The following is a 19,811-nucleotide window of genomic DNA, read 5'->3' on the forward strand; positions in this document are numbered from 1 at the left end:
AAAAACGGATCGCTTATCCACTCGCCCACAGGGACTCATACTAAGGTGTTGAATATTTTAACCTTAATGGAAATTATTGATTTATCACGTGATTATGTCAATCAACTGATTGTGCAACAGCCTTTTGTTGAATCGGGTTAGTAACGCATGTCAAAATTTTGGACTTCAAAGACTATATTTTAGCACATATCAACATTTATTGAAGGGTTTCAGCCATCAATAGCTTGGCTTTAACACTTCGTTTGATTCGCCATACTTTATTTCGTAATAACAATCTATAAAATCCAAGTAAAAGATGCATTTTCAAAACATTCGCTTATATTCACTCAAAAACTCATATTCGAAAGATTTAAAAAAAGTATGTCATAATCATATCCTCTTTAACGGCTGAGTTTCTTAATATTTAAATCTCTTATAAATTTGCCAAATAAAATTCAACATGGGTAAACAATTATAACAAATAACGTATTTTATGTATTGCAACATATTTATAAAAAGATAAAGTCAATTGAATCAAATGAACATTTTCAATGTACTTTCTTTCTCGCGGAAAGTGGACATTTCATCTTACTCCAACAAGTGTGGGGTATGGTTGATTCTCTTCGTGACTGAAATCAACTTTTTAAACACTTGGTGCATTTCAAATCTAGTCAATATAAACAGCCCCTTCAGATTCTTTGACGATTGCATTTCCATGGGAGATCACTGCGTATGATAAACATACAAGTGTTGTTTAGCCACACTGTGGTTTCAATTATGTCAGGGGCGTAGCTACCCCTCTATTCATGCGAATTCATAAATGTGCTGGGGGGTTCAGGGGCGTGCCCCCTCAGAAAATTTTGAAAACCATGGTGCAATCTAGTGCATTCTGGGCGTTCCGATGTGCATTATTTAGTACTGGAAAATAACCTATTTTAGATTCATGTAGTCAAGTTCGCATACTGCAACTTTGGTTGATTTTTTTGTCAGAATCATGTGGATTCAGCCGCGTATTCACGTATAGGCGGCTACACGCCTGTATGATGTGCATATGAATGTATAATTTGGTTTAAATGATGCATCCTTAATGTAACACCTCCTTGCTGCTACACCAATAGAAACTTCATGGGATGTTAATAGTAAAAGAACTAGCACTGACGTTCCCATTTTTGTCTGGGTCATTTAAATAATAGAAAACCATTTACAAGATAAACAAATTTGTTTTGACTTCTTTAATGAATTATATAAAAACATTGTACAAAGATATCATGACACTTTTAAACAATAAGTATGGTTGTCAATTAAACAGTATGCTAGCTTTAAAGATTTAGGCAAACCATTGGAATTTTACAGCGGTCTTAAAAGGTGTATTTAAAGTTGCAATCTCACCGATTGATCGTTTTGACTACCGGTACTCTTTTATTGTTTGTCTATGAATGGAGTATTTTTTGCAGAAATGTCTAGACCCAATTTTAAGTGATATAAGACTGCTGAAAAAAGATCAGATTGCAGTTCATCATATTTATGTTAAAAAAATGATGTTTTATGACTAAAAGCATTACGAACAATGACTAAAAGCATTACGAACAATTTAATGTAAATAAACTTTTCGGCAGTTTTACCAAACATTTTTGATTGGTTCTATTGTGAATTATCTAATATGACTGAATTAAAGGAATGATAACCAAATCAGCCGATTTTGAGACAATTTTGTGTCTAAACTGACAATCTGTAAGAGTGCAGCTTTAAGTGTTGATCTAAAGCTTCATATACACATTGTTATATTGTCAATAACTGTTTAAAAGGTCTCATGTACTAAATAAGATAATAATTTTCATAATATCTAAAATTGATTAAAATAAATAAAGTACCATTATACCTATTTCTTAATAGTGCCGTTTCTCATCTGACAATACCATTCAAAGCCATCATTTCAACTATGAATTTATTTTTAACTTTCAACTTTTCTATAGCATATGCAACAAAATATACCAAAAATACAAGCCATGAACAATATGATTGTTCAACTTGCATTATCTTTGACCTTTTGATATGACCATTTTCCAGTTTTGTCTATTTGTAAGTTGTGCCCTGAAGAATAAAGTATGACTGTATGAATCAAAAACAAGCAATAAAAAACACTAAAAATATACCCCAATCCCTGTAATTTCTAATACAGTAGTAAAATCAAGCAATTAAACATTTAGAGCTGCACTCTCACAGATATACCGTTTCCAAAACTTTTTTTGTCTTGGAATGATTAAGTTTTTGCGTAATTATCTGCAAACCAATGATAAAAGATTGCTGACAAAAGATCAGATCGCATATTTCATATTTCCGTTCGAAAATTAATGTTACTAACGGTTTAAGAAAAGTGCATAAAAAACATCAATGTTTTAACTTAAATAGAAAAATCTGGGATTTAATTTTTCGCAAAAATTGGATGGTTCCAATCCAAGACATAAAATGAAAAAGGTTGTCAAAACATCTAAAGTGTGAGAGTGCAGCTTTAACGTTTGAAAGTAACTCTGTTTGCCTCGTGCCCCTGAACAGGGTTTAATTATATTATATGCCCAGTGGGCTTGTCCCTGTATATTTGATTGTATGATTGCAGTAATGGATACTGGTCTAATTATCTTCTGACAATTTTTCACCAATTTTAAAGAATGAGAAAACACATATTAAGCTCATATGACGCTGTACAATTTAATCTCAGTCATTAGGTTGAGAAAAATTCCCTAAAAATATTAATTGTGGAGACATATCTTATTTAAATACATACAGGAAATGGCGACATCATTTACCCTTTAGTATGAAAAAGGCAGTTTCCTGATATTTGAATAGCGTTTTTTTATTTAAGCATCTCAATTCATAGTATGTATCAAGTTTCAAAGGAAACCAAATCATTGTAACGATTGTTTTCAAAATAGATTCACACTCTTGATAAACTTCTTTTCCTAGTTTCAACTTTTGAGACTTTTTGATGAGCCTGCACCTTCCCCCTCTTATGCAGTGGCTTCAAGCAATAAAGCTACCAGCTCAAGTTGCACAGCTGGTGAACAAGACTGCTGATAGTCGGCAAACTGCACACTTTATGCCATGATAAATCACGTCCATCGACTTCCAGAATGAAGAAATGACGCAGCACAGAATTGATTTCAATTGGACCTCTCTGTACTTTCATCACCTTGTTGAAGTCAAAGACTATGTCTTAGTGTGCAGTGCGGGATCTTGAGAAGCTTTCTGCTCGTCTGATGAAGTAAGTTTGGCAGAGTGTGACACTCCTATCTACTCATATGGCTAGACACCTGTGATCTATGTCTTCTTGTGTGTGCCCAACCATCACCTGAAGAGAATTTAGAGGAAGTTAGTGCTTGCTAACAAGTCAATGTGACAAAACAAGGTCTTTCATTTATGCCACCAAGAACTAGTATTCCAAGTTTCATAACTCGTATGTTAACTCAAAGCAATTGAGCAGAAACTGTTTGGTAATTCATTTTAAGTCACTGCTTCCACTTATACTGCAAGTAATATTGAACGTGAACCGACTGACCCAAATGCAATTCTAAATAATTTTTATGTGCAGAAACCTTAATCCTATTGACACAAAAGTAATCCAATTGTATGTCTTCACAAAACATTCTACAACAATATTTGTCAATTTAACTCAAAGATTGATTATTGTTTTTTAGTCAGACAAACACAGAGATGGCCCTATATCGCTCACTTGATTTGAGAAAGGATTCTAACTTAGTTATTGTTTGGACACTTACTGAACACTTTTGGTCTGACTTTATAATGCAGCTGGTGAAAATATTAAAAGTCCCTTAATAATGGGCTTACAAAAACATGAAAAAAATGTATTTGTTTAAAAATTACAAAGGGCCATAACTCTTACAATATTTAAGTTTGTATTGAGCAGAATAAAAGGCTTTGCCTAAAATACAACCTTAAAACTATATTTACAAGTAAAACAAAAAAAATCTACAAATATGTTTTTAGTATCTGGTTTTTGAGAGTGAATGATCAGAAGAAAACATCACACATTCACAATCATATTAAATAATTTAGTTTTTTTTAAATTATATTATATTTCAAAAACACTGCAAAAGACAAGACACTTACGTTTCAATTTCTTGATTTAATACAGTGATGATTATCAATTCTTATGATTTAGGGAGATGGGTCTTACACTCTAACCAGTGCAACTTGCATGTTCTTAGTTGCTCAGTTATTACCTTTCTTAAAATTCTCCTCTTGATCTGAGCCACGCCAAAATGATGGGAGATGCTTTTGTTTTTCCATCAGAATGTATAGCACCTCTGTGTTTCTGTTTGTCTCCTGAAATAGTAAAAGTTTATTAATAATAATAACAATAATAATAATCAGTGACTTTTATTGAAATTATTTTCACCGATTGTGCCTTGCACATTTGGGAACAAAGTTGACTTCTGAGGAGAAGATTTTTCCATATAGACATATAGCAAAAAATAGCTCCGCACCCTGGAGCAATGTTTTTTATGAATCAATATCCAGTGAAGAAAATTCATACAGGGTATTGCAACATATTTTGCTTCAAATGAAGACTTTTAACAAAAATAACTTAACTAGCTCTTCATCATATAAAATAAATATTAACACAGTCTATGCCGCACACGGACCCCCGCATTTGATCTTTTACCAAAGTTTGATTGAGAGTTTAGTTTCACATCGACAAGTCTTTACAGGTCTATTAAAGCTGCACTCTCACAGATTGAACATTTTGAAAAAGGTTATATTTTTTATCTTGGAATAAACCAATGTATGCGAAAATGATGACAAAAAAAGTCTTTAAATTCCCGTCAAACATGTCCGAACCAAATTCAAACTATGGATAATCACTGTCATTCACGATGAAATTCAGCACTTCTTGCCCAGTAAATATACCCTTACTTTAAGCAGAAGGCAAATTAAAACAAACACATTTGTCCGAAATTTAATCAAACTTTAAATGGTAGTAGGATTGTCATTTGTTCACGTAATTTTCAAGAATCAGGAAGTGGGGAACATTATAAAGCCATTTAACGATACAAACAAGACGATTTTCTATTGAATGTACAATAGTAGTACCGGGGTAATATGCAAATAGTTATTATCTCAAGAAAAGGACATCAAGACCAGTTCATTTACCAGTAGCATCAGACAGTCAATAATGGTTCTGAGTTTAAAGAGCATAATTTCCATTTTATTGTTAGTTTAATCATTATATATTTAACACCAGTTGTGAAGAAGGAGTTATCATTATATAAGATTATATTATCTGGCAGTGGTTGAAAAGTCTTGTACACATCTATGTTACATATATAAATAATAAACAGGAATAAAATGAGGAGTTGTGTACACACTTATTCCTCCTTATGTACTGTGTAACTCAAGAAAAACAATCCATAATTCTAGTAAATCTCTAGAATTCCCTTACTTTTCTCGCTGTACAAAAATGAATGAGGAGTTGCAAACAAGCAGGGCCATAAAACTTTTGCTATTTAAACTGAACCGCAACAGCAATTTAAAGACAGTGATACTCATTGATGGAATAGGCACTTAGACCGCTACATTTTCTGAGAAATGGAGATCAGACTAAATTCTCCAGAGATAATTTATAGATTTATTTGAAATAAAGAACATGTTACAGTGTTTGTGGTAAACTTGTTACTTATCCCTGATTTAACACAATCATTACATTCAAAATGGTGATAAAATAAAAACAAATATACCATATTAAACACTGTTTACTATCACATCTGTACCCCCCCCCCCCCCTTCTTACATACTTAAGCGGCTGTTACCAAAGTAAAGAATGAAAGGTCCACAAGGCCAATTATAAACCATGAACCATGAGAATCCTGTTTACTAATTTGATTTTAAATCACCCAAAAGGCTTTCTACACATAATGGTTCCTTAATTTAAATCTAGTCTCCAAAGGTGTCACAGTTGTGATTTCATTGAAAGACTTGAGATACGTTATTTAAAAAAATGACGAAAGGAAAGCTTAAACGCAGAAGTCTGGCCGGGTATATGAGCCTGGAAATAAATACGCAAAAGCTCACCATGCTGCTAAGGAGTCTTATATAATTCCCGGCCCCAGTTCAGCTGGAGATGTTGATTCCACACGGCTGGAAAACCGGCCCGGTGCACCCAAGCTTCACCATCGGCAGTATCTGCAAGAGGAGGGTGTAAATCTGGAAAAACGCATTTATAATCAATTTGCGAAAGTTCTTATCCGTCATAAGTAGTGAACATGTATGTGGCTTATAGAACATCTGAAATTAAGTTTAATTAAGGAGACAAAGTTCGGTCTGGGATCTAAACCTGGATTTTGATGCTGAAATTGTAAGGGCCGAAATCAGAACATCCACTCCCACTCACACTCAAACCACATTCCCGTAAGGGACACTCAAATGATCACTTGAGTGGAATATGGGGAGTGACACTCAAGTGATCTGTTCGTATTCACACGCCTCGCTAACACTCCACTTCATCAAGTGAGCAATACAGTATATAATTATACACGTATGTTTACATGATCATATCGGATTATCTGTTTGACTATGGTGATGTTTACATTAAACATTGTAAACATATGTTTATTTGAGATTTGAGTACCTTATTGTTAGTTATGGCAACAAACAAATGATAATAAGTGTCATTCTGAAACTGAAATTTACATTTTAAAACAATTGGTTAATAAAAATAAATGTTTTGGGTTGTAAATAACTGAACATTGCAAAATACGTTTAAATGCATGCTTTTTGTTGTCATTGTTGTTGCTGTTTTAAATATGTAGCCGTTTTCCATTGTATCACGTAATTTAAATATGTATTCATATATAATCTTGCTTTTGTATTCTACATAAAGCGGTCTTGGGCGTTTGAAAATAATATATGGAAGTTGAAAAAATGGAAGTTGAAAAAATAGCAGATGGATAGAATTAGCGAATGAATCTACTTCTTATGGGGAAATAACACCTCGGAGTGAAAAACAACTCAAGAAATGTAGGGGAAAATGGATGAAAATGACGATAATAATAATAATAATAATAATATTAATAATAATAATGATGATGTTGATGATGATATGGTGGTGTTGGTGTTGGTGGTGCTGCTGCTGGTGGTGGTGCTGCTGATGATGATGATGATGAAAATGATAATAATAATAATAATAATAATAATAATAATAATAGTAATAATAATCCAGCTGAATGTAGGCTGAAAAATACATATCAATTCCCTTACCACGCTATGAAATGGCCTAGCGGCGTCAAGTTAGCAGCCTGGCGGCCTAGCCGCCTCATGTGACTAGCGGCCTAAAATTGTTTCCTATTCCAAAGCATTTTATATGCGTTCTTTTCTAAAACAATGATAAATTAAATGTCCTTTTCATAAATCAACATCCTTTAGCGGATATCAGCATTTCCCCCTTTTCCTGGGCTTCTGGATTGAGTTTGGGGGATTTTTAGGCCGCCAGGCCACCAGGCCGCCAAGTTCACGCCGCAAGACCGCTCAAGCGTGATGTATTTTGCATAGGAAAACAATTATTTTAGCATTGATTTAGAAGAAAACTCATATAAAAATGCTCTGAAGTAGAAAACAATTTAAGGCCGCTAATGTACGACTAAAAACATTGATTTATCATATTTCCCATTTAAACCATTGAACCTTGAAATAGATAACAAATTTAGGCCGCTAGTCCGCCAATCTCACGCCACTAGGCCCCTAACGTCATGCCGCTAGGATGCTAACTTCACGTACCTTTAGCTGCCTGTCTTTGCAGCCATTGATGAATTGCAAACATCAACATTGCTGGGGGTTCAAGATCATTGCGAAACAAAACAAATATATGATAGGCGCATCCTTTTGAATTTGTTTTGTTTATAGATGGCCACGTTATTGAATGAACATGTACTTCAATGGATTATCCCGGTCTCTTAAATATTGTCTGGGAACGAGCATGTCCCTTATTTGTTCCAAATATTTGATATATTTCATCTTTTCTACTTGCCATGTACTTTTTTCACATACACTCATTCAATTCCTATTCACAACCAATCCTCGAGGGCGGTTCAAGTGGCCTAGCCGAGCACTCACAAATGTCCCACTCACGCAAAACACTTGAGTCTCACTCACACCTGTGAATACAGATATACCTTTCACTCGAAAATATCTCGACCGTTATGTGATTACAGAGGATTAACTCATTGAGTGTGAGTGAGAGTGATTGTTCTGAATTCGGCCCTATGTTTTGTTCAAATGAAGTATAAACTTACAGTGAGTACAGAGATATCTTGAAGTCCAGATTTATCGCTTACCTGATGTTCGTAGGGCTACAATTGAGAGCTTTTCTGTAAATTGCAGGAACTGTCCCCATGAGCCTATTGTCTGTTAGGGGAATGGTGGCTTAGGTGATTGGTGGTACCACTCTGCATTTCTTATCCACACAAAACACAGTGTATCTGAAAATGACAGAGAATGACCATGCACTTATGAAAGCTATGCTAGAAATACGCCGTTATGAGTGTATCAGATGACATTTCCACACAGAAATTGTGAGGCCTCCAATAAAGCAGTACTGACATCATTGACGAAAACATATATATCTGTCATGGAGCTATGCTGGTTCTGTGGCGTCAAAACCACTGCAACTGGGCAATTCACTAGAAACATCTTTTCAGAAAAAAGAAACAACCAATACTGGGTAGCCTTTGTCACCCAGTGAACACCCAGAGCATCTAGTTACTTTGAGCATCTATTTACTTAGAAGTAGCCACATTAAGATCTCAAATTAACAAAAAAGTGTATCCGTAAGCTTTCAAATACTGAACGAAGTGCAACTTTGAGGGGGGCTGCGAGCAAATATTGTCAAGGGCAGAAATCTCGCAGAAGTTTGAAAAAGATTATGCAAAGCTCTAGCTTGATGATTTTGGCCCAATTTCAAATTGTTACTCAGTAACACGGCGGCGTAAATTTAATCTAACATCAATATAGTTACACAGGAAAATAAGAAATAGCTTTAAACTCTCTAACATTCATGGCAGAGTGTCTGATGACGGTCCAGTATGCCAACCAGGACGGAGAATATGTGAAACATGCACATACACACCTTTACAGCCCAACATTTGGTTATGGTTTCACAGTTATTCATTTACACAAACTCACAATCAATCAATCAATCAATCAATCAATCAATCAATCAATCAATCAATCAATCAATCAATCAATGCACACCCACCTGGAAAGGTACGACATCCTTTGGAAGAGATGAATCTTGCAGTCTGGTAGACGGTTGCTGACTTAACTTTATTGTCCCAAGCAGCAACTGCAATTAGATAAACATGTTGATGTTCGCACTAAAACAAAGCTTAGTATTGAGTAAAATTAAACATGCAGCCTGTTGGCTGGGGTAACATATCTAAATCCCCAAATGGATGATCTGATCCCAGCCAACAGATCAGCGAAACACGAATTGTATTGCGTGTCCGGGGGGGGGGGGGCCAAGGATATCTTGACGCAACTTACCATAGCCGCCTTGCGTTTTTGTTCACAAAGCCGGCACACACAGTTCATTCTCAGTTTGCATGTTGTGTACTGAAAAGTTCCAGCTTTCCATGACACTCGCAATAAACCTATCCATGAATTAAAACAAATTAACAAATAACTACCAGGTTATTATGGAAATATAAATGTCATTTTTCACTTGATTGATAAATACAACTTATATTGCAATCAAACTTAATTTAATGCTTGTTTAGTATGTTTGATAGTTTAATTAAAGCACCGCTCTAATTTGATTCAATCATAGAAGTCTTTAGATAAAACAAGCCTTCAAAATGATCACTAAAAAACCGTTTCTAGTTCTTTATTTTCTGCAACAAACAAATAAATGTTTTAATCAATTTTCTTTTCACAAGTTTGATTATCGTTTGATTATCGCGCGACAGTCAATCCACAGCGCAATCATCATTATCGATTATCGTGTTAACATAACATCACAGGTGTAATATTTAATGACGTACCGGCTGTCAAAACAAAGTGACACGTGATTCGCGAATTCCTAATACACAGAATTATTTTGACACGTAATTTTACTCAAAAATACATCGCGATCAGTCTTAAATTATTGTTTATAAGTAAGCAAAATGTAAGAAAATAATTAACATATTTTGGTAGTATAACAAATCATTTCTAATTTAGCATGATATATATATATATCTAATAACTATTGAGTAACATAAATTATTGGCTTGTTACTAGTGAGAATTTGAGTAATGTCTTCCAATTGGTGTCTTGGTTGCTGTGCCATATACATCCAGGTTCAAACAATACACTTAACGAGGTGCTAAGTGTACTATTTATCACCTTGTTAAATGGTGGTTACCATATGAGCAATTGATTTCTTGACGGTTACGAATTGACTGACAAAATGGTTACGAAATAACCAAGATTCAGCAGTTACGAAATGGTAAGGTTACGAAATGACCAGATCCCCGTCAAATGCCCCTGGGGACATCCTAGGTTAGGCCCATTCCCTGTTTTCAGCGCAAAAACAATAACACTGCATTCACTCAGCACTGCCGGTCCACCTGGAATGTAAAAACATGGCCCATTTCCCCTGCTATCCCTGGTATAAACAAGACCTGCCTGGGGGCAATTGACTGGTGCATAACTGTGGCAGAATAAGGGAAATATTTTATTGTTGCATTTATTATCAAATATGAGAATTTAAGACACATGCAAAGAGCCACAATACGAATTGGTGATAGTGTTCGTTCTGTTCTGCTATTTAAAGCTGGTGAGAATGACTAATGACATGACATTGACAAACAAAATGTAAGGCATTTGAATGTATCATTTCGTCTTTTATTTATTAAAATCTGAGATGTTAAGGGAGCAAATCCCTTTTTAGATTGGAACATACCAAATAATAATAAGCGACGATGTAGTGGTAAACCAAGTTTGTTCATCAATCGAGTTTCTCCAAAATACAAGCAAAACTTACACCGGATGTTGATACTAGTGATTTAGTTTCAGATGAACAAAATCCGGATAAATCATTTGCTTTTCATCCAAAGGGTGGACGATTTATACTACTGTACAAAAGTCATAAAAATAAACGAAAAAAACGTTGAATATGTATTTTAAACACTTACCAAGTTACCATTCTCTTTCCGTAAGAGATGAACGCCATACTGCATAATTGGACGGAGATGGTACCACGGAGATACCCGAAAATTTCCGTTATATTCCGGAAAGTTAAATTTCTGTATACTTGAAAATTTGGATGCTGATGGTACACGAAATATCGAATTTCCTTATTTCTGTTTTTTATGGAATGAAACTTCGGGATAATATACATTAGGCTTTAAATAAAGTAAAACAAATAAAAAATGCTTAGTATATAGCTATTTTTGACCAAAATTATGATTTTTTCCCTGGTCGCCTTAATAGCTATTTTTATGGATACACAAATATACACACACAAAAGTTTAAGAATATTTTTTTTAATATTAAAAGATAATAAGATTTAAAACAAGGAAATGATCTCGTAAATAAACATTCAAGCTTATCAACTTACTGTCAATGGACATTTTTATTGACATTTGATACATCAAATCTGGACTGAAAATATTAAGGAGACCAATTTTTGTCGCCTTAATCCAGCGGTCCCCATAATGCCTAGATTAATATTTATATGGTCACCTTAATATCTGTAGTATATATATATATAACTATTACACTTTACTTAAAAAAAAAGAAACATATTTTGTTTATCAAGCATTATTGCACGTATGTTTAACAATATATGATTCCGGTATGATTTTCAATTTCACGTGGACTCAACCTGAGACCTCTAGAGCGGGACCATCCCAGGGACATTATTTGAAAAATATTGCTAAAGGACCACTACATCAGGCTGTATACCAAATATCAAAGGCCTGGGACTTGCGGTTTTGGAGAATTTGTACATTAAGCATGAGACCCCCGGGGCGTGGCTAACTTTGACCTGACGGACATTTGTTCAATCTTGCTTTAGTCCTATCACATGAAGCTGCATGCCAAATAGCAAAGGTCTTGGCCATGCGATTTCAAAGAAAAAGATTTTCGAAATTCCAACTTCCAGTATAAAGAAAACCCCAGAAGTTATATTTCACATTTGTTAAATAAACATATTCGAAATAGTTGTATTAAACCATATGGGATATGATGTGATAACTAGTCATATCATGTAATCACAGATCACACTTACAAAACACACTTAAAGAAAACACCATTTCTCAAAAAATAATAAAATATATAGAGCCGTACTTTGCAATACTTTTTCATTGTCTGACATATTGTCGTATAATTAAAATCTTACCATTTTCATAAGGTCAAAGTGTATCAATGGGAACTTCTTGGCAGCAATATGGCGGACATAAAAGGTGCTTATGGGCGCTGACTTGTTTCCAGTGTTTCTTCCTGAAGCAGAATATGTTGAACCATTCTTACTGGCGAATTTTCCGGTTACATTAAATGCTTTGTTGGTAGAGTACCCCTTTGTTATGCCTTTAAAATTGGTGTGCAAACTGTAAACGTCTTCAGGATAAGTGTGATATGTAAAATGCACTAGCAACAGTGTAGCAGCCGAAAAGAGCACCAGAACAATATATCCCCTCTTCGGTCGATATTGAAACGGCATTCTGGATAAACCTGAAACAAACAAAAAACAAATGCAAGATCTCGCGCTGAAGAAAAGTTACACACCATTTCAGACATAAAAATCATGTTCAATAAATGATATTGACAAACAAATATTGTTTGTTTATTTTTTATCCTCGGCAATCCAGCGTATTCATTAAATCTATGATACCCTGGGCAAAGTGGTTAGCGAACTTCGTAAAACTTGAATATTCAAAAGCATATTTTGACTAACGAAATAGAAGATATAACAAAGAAAGTAATTTTCTTTATAAAGAGCTATCAGTGAATTTGACAAAATACTTGATTTGCTGCCAAAAACGATCTGAAAGCTGCAATCTCATTAGATCATTCAGACTCGAGATTTCATCCGTTATTTCTCGGCCATTTCCGTACCCCATGAGGTGTGTCTCATGCGACAAATCAAGCGGCTAGATTTCACCTAATTAATTATTCACGAGAAAGAGATTTTTACAGCCGATTTGCCAAGGGTATCATTTATGTCATGAATACGCTTGGGTGCCGTGGATGATTTTTTTCTGTTGCATTTGTCGTCCGCACAAAACTACTATACACGTTTTGCATCATTCCATTCAATCCACATGCAAACAGAGTTTAAAACAGCTCTTTTGGCTTGCCCACCCAGTTTGACAGTGCACTTTTTTCACTTCAGCATTACGGAATCGATTCCCGGCCTTGACGTTTGTGCCTCTGGTTGACAGCCACCAAGCCGTTCAACCCACTAAATGGGACCACATTGTTATACCATGATATTTTGTAATAAGTTAATATTAAATCTGCTGAGATGACCATCAGTATGCATGATCATCACCAAAGTCTACATTATATGTGTAAGAAACGTTAGACATTGCCTCGTATACTGTAGTACCGCTAGTTACAACGCCCAAGACTTTATAAGTTAAAGCGGCTTCGGAAACATTCTACATGTAGGTTTATATCATACCGGGTAGACATTCTACATGCAGTTTTATAGCATACCGGGTAGACATTCTACATGTATGTTTATATCATACCGGGTAGACATTCTACATGTAAGTTTATATCATACCGGGTAGACATTCTACATGTAGGTTTATATCATACCGGGTAGACATTCTACATGTAAGTTTATATCATACCAGGTAGACATTCTACATGTAAGTTTATATCATACCGGGTAGACATTCTACATGCAGGTTTATATTATACCGGGTATACATTCTACATGTATGTTTATATCATACGGGTAGACATTTAACATGTAGGTTTATAACATACCGGGTAGACATTCTACATGTAGGTTTATAACATACCGGGTAGACATTCTACATGTAGGTTTATAACATACCGGGTAGACATTCTACATGTAGGTTTATAACATACCGGGTAGACATTCTACAAGTAGGTTTATATCATACCGGGTAGACATTCTACATGCCCCGAATACAGGGAACAAGTACTGAGGGCCGTCTCAATAAAAATCTTGGTCGATTTTAGTCGTAAATTGGAAATATCTTTGAGCCATAGTTTCATTTATTTGTTATATATTTAAGTGAATTGAACTAACCAGTTTTAAAAAAGTGAACACAAAATTGCAGAAATAAAAAAAAATATAAAAGTCTTGACATTTGTGAAGTAATACATATTCAAAATTATTGAAATAACTATCTTAATCCTTTACTTAAACGGTCCCCAGATTTTCACCCTGCAATGTCTTTGAGTTAGTAAACAAACGTCACATTCGAATGGAAACATAAAAGTTGTACCTCTCTACTGCCTGCCATTCTTCCCTATAACTGCGACGATGCTACTGCTATACATTATACTTGCAGGCGTCAATGTACGAAATAAACAGCTATGATCCTATAACAATAAAGGAAACAGCCATATATCATGATCTTAATTCTGCCGGACTTCTAATAAGATTATATAATCTATATAGACAGCTGTTTCAGCTTAACTTGTTTTATTCACATATATACATATCATCAAACTATTACACGTTTCAGGGACGGGTTCGGCAGTTGATGTTAGAGGGGGTGTAAATTAGGGGCGCAACCTTTTGAAATACGCCTCTATTTCAGAACCAGAAGTCTGGGCATGAACTATTTGCATGGGTATGAGGTTACTCCTTTAAGCAAAATTTGACCTATTTATAGTCGAAAATTGTGCATTTTTGCGAAAGTAATTTCTTTTGTTTCTTTAATATTGAAATAAAAAGTAATCATGGGCGGTTCTATGGCGGGGGGGGGGGGGTGCACTTCCCTCTTCAAACGCTAGTGCGTTGAAAAAGTTAATAACAACGTCGTTGGTTCGCATGCGTTAAGTAATGGCGGAACTGTTTTTGCTCAGTTTAAATATTGGATAAAACTCGTTATCAAAGTTATTACTTGGATTATATTTGGATTATATTTGGATTAAAAGTGTATATTAAGTGTATATGAACGTGTATAGTCACTATATGGATAATAAATTGGACAATTAGCATCGAATTGTTTATCAAATGGGCGGGAAACAAAAAACCCGTTCACCCCAGCAACAACAGCAACAACAATTGGACCCAAAGCGAGAAGCCTTATCGACTAGTAATACGTCAATTGCGGGTATGCAGCAAGGACAAAGTTATGGAAATTCAGCACAGGTTGGACAGTATTATGCTAACCATTCTTTGAATCAGTCTGCTAATTGCTACCAAGGTCAACGCCAAGGATCACCGTCATACCTAGCGCAGTTAAACAACATGAACATTCGAAATTTAATACAGTATTTGAAAAACAGAAATAAGAAACAATTTTGTGCATTTATAGACAAGTAAGTGCGAAAGTGCATTTGGTCTTACAAATTCCAAGAGTTGCAATAAATTGAAAGATTATGAACATAATATTGTGCCAAAATGGTTTGGAACACAATGTAAACAAGGACGCAGAGACTTTCACCGGGCTAAAAACATGTACAACCTTCGTAAAAATATACAGAAAAAGGAAAATCTAAAAATTAAAAGCAAATTGTATAAATCAACGATGAATAAATTTAAAAAAAATAAATAAAAAAAAATATTAATAACTTACGAAACTTAAAATCAAAGACGAGCGTAAATACTAGAAGTGTTTAAGTAATAAAAAATAAGCAAAATGAAGCTAGCTTAGACGATTTGCACAATTTCTTTAAAGAAATTATTTTTTCTCCAGATGTAGACATAGCTGATATAGAAAACGAACACAATAATGACATTAACGACGAAATTAATGCAAGAATAACCGTCGAAGAGATTGAAAAAGCAGTAAAAACACTCAAAAACAATAAGGCGTGTGGCATCGATCATTAAAATGAGCATATAAAAAGTACGTTTAATATATTCAAAGATATATATTTAATTTTATTCAGTTTAATCTTAGACAAAGGAGTCGTCCCACATTGTTGGACAACCGGTGTTATTAACCCTACCTATAAAAATAAAGGTGATCCTAGCTGTCCGGAAAATTTTAAACCGATTACATTATTAAGTTGCCTCGGTAAAGTATTTACTTGTATGATAACTAATCACCTCGATAAATACGTTGAATCCAATAACCTTATTGATGGCAGTCAAGCCGGTTTCAGAAAAGGATATTCAACGACAGACAACATGTTTATGCTTAACCATTTAATACAGTATTTGAATAACAGAAATAAGAAACTATTTTGTGCATTTATAGACTTAAAGCAAGCATTTGACGCTGTATGGCGATCATGCTTATGGAAAAACCTAATTTATACAAATATCAATGGAAAATGTCTGCAGCTTATAAAGAACATATATATCAACATAAAATCGTGTGTTACTAAAGATTCAGAATACTCAAACTTCTTTCAAAGTAATATTGGCGTCCGCCAAGGCGAAAAGTTATCCCCGCTCCTTTTTCGCTGTTTTAAATGACTTGCACTCCTATTTTACCCAAAATATAATGAATGACGGTGTTGATATTCAAGATCCTGCTCATAATGACAATATGCATGCGTTCCTTAAATTATTTATTTTATTTTATGCTGATGACACAATTATCATGTCAGAGACAGAAATAGGACTATAAAATGCTATTAACACATATTCCAATTATTGTGATCTATGGAAACTAACAGTCAATACCACAAAATCCAATATAGTTGTTCTTGGGAAAGGTCGACAACGGCCCTATGATTTTAAATGAAAAAATAACAACTTAGAGGTAGTAAACGAATACAAGTATCTCGGGATTTATTTTAGTAGAACCGGTTCATTTGCTAGCTGCAAAAAACATATAGCTTCTCAGGCAACACGTGCAATGTATAGTCTAATAAGAAACTCAAATCGCCTACCATTACTTGTTGACGTACGAATAGAACTCTTTAACAAAACAATTAAACCTACTTTGTTATATGGTGCAGAAATTTGGGGATTTGGTAGCAATAGCAAACTGGAAAGGGTTCAACATAAATACTTGCAATATGTGCTCATATTAAAGCGATCAAAACCAAACTACATGGTCTATGGCGGAATAGGCATGAAACCTTTATCAATCGATATAGAAGAAAGAAATTTATTTATATTATTTATTTTTTTGGGGGGGTGGGGGGGGGGGAGATTACATACACCATTCAATAATACACAAGAAAAACTCTCATCACTAATATATAAAGTTATATGTAACTTAGCACTTCCATTAGATGACAGAATAACAAAGAAAAGAAATCCCTGGATATATTTTTTTAAAACGATTTTCATCAAATGTGGCCTGAATAACCTATGGCTTAATCAAGAAGTAATAAATAGCAAGTGGTTAAAAAACAAGGAAAAGCAAAAGCTAATCGATTTAATTTTAAATGATTAAGTGTCGAACATGGAAAATGCAAGCAACAGTATATTTTATAGAATGTTTAGACTTTGGTTTTGAAAAGTATCTCACTAGTTTTCCGGACTACTTACTAGAATTTAACGGACTAGAATTCAGGAAACAGCTAAATGAAAAGCCCCCGCGGCGGGCGTCAGCAGGGAGTAACCGTTACGGTGAACAATTGGTACAGTTATGTAAAGCGGACAATGTATGCATTATGAATGGAAGATCAGGGACCCAGGGTGATAACGGGAAAATCACGTGCATAACGCATAACAGTGATAGTGAAATAGACCTGCTTTTGACAAAATACAGAAACATTGAATTCATATCAGACTTTAAAGTCAATGAATTTAATGAATTCTCAAACCATGCGCCACTAACATTTATAATTAAAATTAGATCTCATAATGAAGATCCACAGTTGAAAAGGAAAGTTATTTATAAGTGGGATGAAGAGTACAGAGATAGTTTCCGGGGCGATATTACAAGTGAACTATAAATTACCTTTCTTTATAATAATACCATGCCTGATATAAATTTCCAATTGAATGCCAATATTTGTAATTTAAAACGAATACAATTTATATCCAAAATATTATGTATCTTCCTATCGATAGCATACCGAAAATATTTCACATGCAAACGATGACTCGATGTTGTATCTGAAGTGAGATAATAGCTGTTACGTAAGTGAATATAGCTATTACATGTATTACCAATAGCTCCTGCGGAACACAGTATGCGGGATACATCCAAACGTATGAAACACAGCACTTTCAGTTTGATTTCATGTATTGACTGCACTGTTCGTTCACCGTAGATTAATTGCTCAAGCCCAACGGTTACAACTAACATATCACAAACAAGCTAATCCCTCTAAGTTTAAACCTGATAACACGAAAAATATCAATTATTTTAGCAGATGATAAGCCCAGCTATCAGATAGAGCCAGCCTCACGTACATGTACATGGTGTACATGTTACAACTCTGTCAGCATCCTCCATGAATTTACACTGGTTAACTTTATGTTGTGGTTAAGTGGATAATTATCTTCCGAAGTTGCAGGGTTTGTGTGATGTTAAGCTGTAGCTAGGCAGGATATGAACAAGATGTCGCTTAATTTACCATTTCCACAGCAACATAATTTTAAACCTCGTTATATCTGTTATAAATACATACATATAACATAAATGATTTCGTCTTAAAATTACCATGCGTGAATTTAAATTAAAGAATTCAGCAAGCCTGTAAAACAATCTTTAAAATTAGTTTTTAATTATGTTCAAGTGTTGTTCTTAAGTGCCTTCAATCAAGACTATACCAGTGAAAGTATTTCTCTGTGCAGAATGTATCATGCTGTTAGTTTATAATGACATACTGCTCGATTAAATCTGTTACAAAACGCGTTGCTAACTAATCGGGCAAGGGCGAATTCAGGATTTGGCGCTGGAGGGGGCGCTCTTTTGCAGCGCAACTAAAATGTACGACCCTTTTTTCGAAGAAGATGAATCTTCTTGTTGTTAATGAGTTGATTTTTGCTTGAGGTTGTTCTCATTGAGAGATTTAGGCATTTATGTCCGAAATATTACACTTAAGGTCATAAAGTTCATATTGTTTCACGGATACTGACATATCTTTTTTGAATACAATTTAGAAGGGCGCGCGCCCCCTCTTAAACTGTTAAAGTTTACCTTTTTATATCAATATCCAGGAAACAATATGACCTTAATGCACTTAAATGCAATATTTCAGACTAACATTTCTCGATTCTTCGGGACGACTTCAAACCCCAATTAACCCATTGAAAACCATGGATTGTTCGTATTCTTTGGGAAGCGAGTGTACGTTCTTTGTTGCCCCTCCAAAGTGCGCCCCCCTCTAACGCGAACTCCTGGATATGCCCCTGGGTCTACATCCGTTAGTGAAGTGTTAGTATTTAACACAGTTGGTCATCCATTTAACACAGCCTTAAAATTGCTAATGCATTGTTAGTCGTATGAATAGTACATCCAGTAATTTGCGTAAATATATATTCGGTTTCAGGTAATTTGGTAGAGAGAAGAAAATAGACCTGTTCACGAGTCTCAGATATTTAGCTTTTTTTAGACAAATTCTTTTAACTGAATAAAGATATATATGCGGTGATATTTAGCTAGTGTTTTACAAAAAAGAAAAACTTCAACAACAACAGCATCATCGGAAACAACATTAGCAGGAACAACAACAACAACAACAGCAGCAACAACAACAACATAAAAACACGAAAC

General features: G+C 34.6%; 1 protein-coding gene and 1 long non-coding RNA gene across 3 annotated transcripts in view; both read right to left on the reverse strand.

The window, feature by feature from the left end:
- LOC128204400 (carbohydrate sulfotransferase 15-like) overlaps positions 1-18,135 on the reverse strand; it is a 30,019-nt gene extending 11,884 nt beyond the window's left edge. The window contains exons 1-3 of the mRNA XM_052905817.1: positions 18,048-18,135; positions 14,457-14,553; positions 12,371-12,702 (exon numbers count right to left, since the gene is read on the reverse strand). Coding sequence (XP_052761777.1) covers positions 12,371-12,691 — 321 coding nt within the window. The 5' untranslated portion in view covers positions 12,692-12,702; positions 14,457-14,553; positions 18,048-18,135. The remainder of the gene's footprint in view (positions 1-12,370; positions 12,703-14,456; positions 14,554-18,047) is intronic.
- Positions 6,067-11,212, reverse strand: LOC128205691 (uncharacterized). 2 transcript variants are annotated; one of them, XR_008256308.1, is made up of 4 exons: positions 11,163-11,212; positions 9,245-9,331; positions 8,325-8,468; positions 6,067-6,177 (listed from the first exon to the last, which is right to left on the reverse strand). It is a non-coding gene; the product is annotated as an uncharacterized LOC128205691 (long non-coding RNA). The 2 variants fall into 2 exon arrangements; XR_008256309.1 differs by lacking the exon at positions 11,163-11,212 and adding an exon at positions 10,931-11,011.
- Positions 18,136-19,811: the final 1,676 nt, after the last annotated feature.

This window comes from Mya arenaria, chromosome 10 (genome assembly GCF_026914265.1).
Source record: "Mya arenaria isolate MELC-2E11 chromosome 10, ASM2691426v1".
NCBI lineage: Eukaryota > Metazoa > Mollusca > Bivalvia > Myida > Myidae > Mya > Mya arenaria.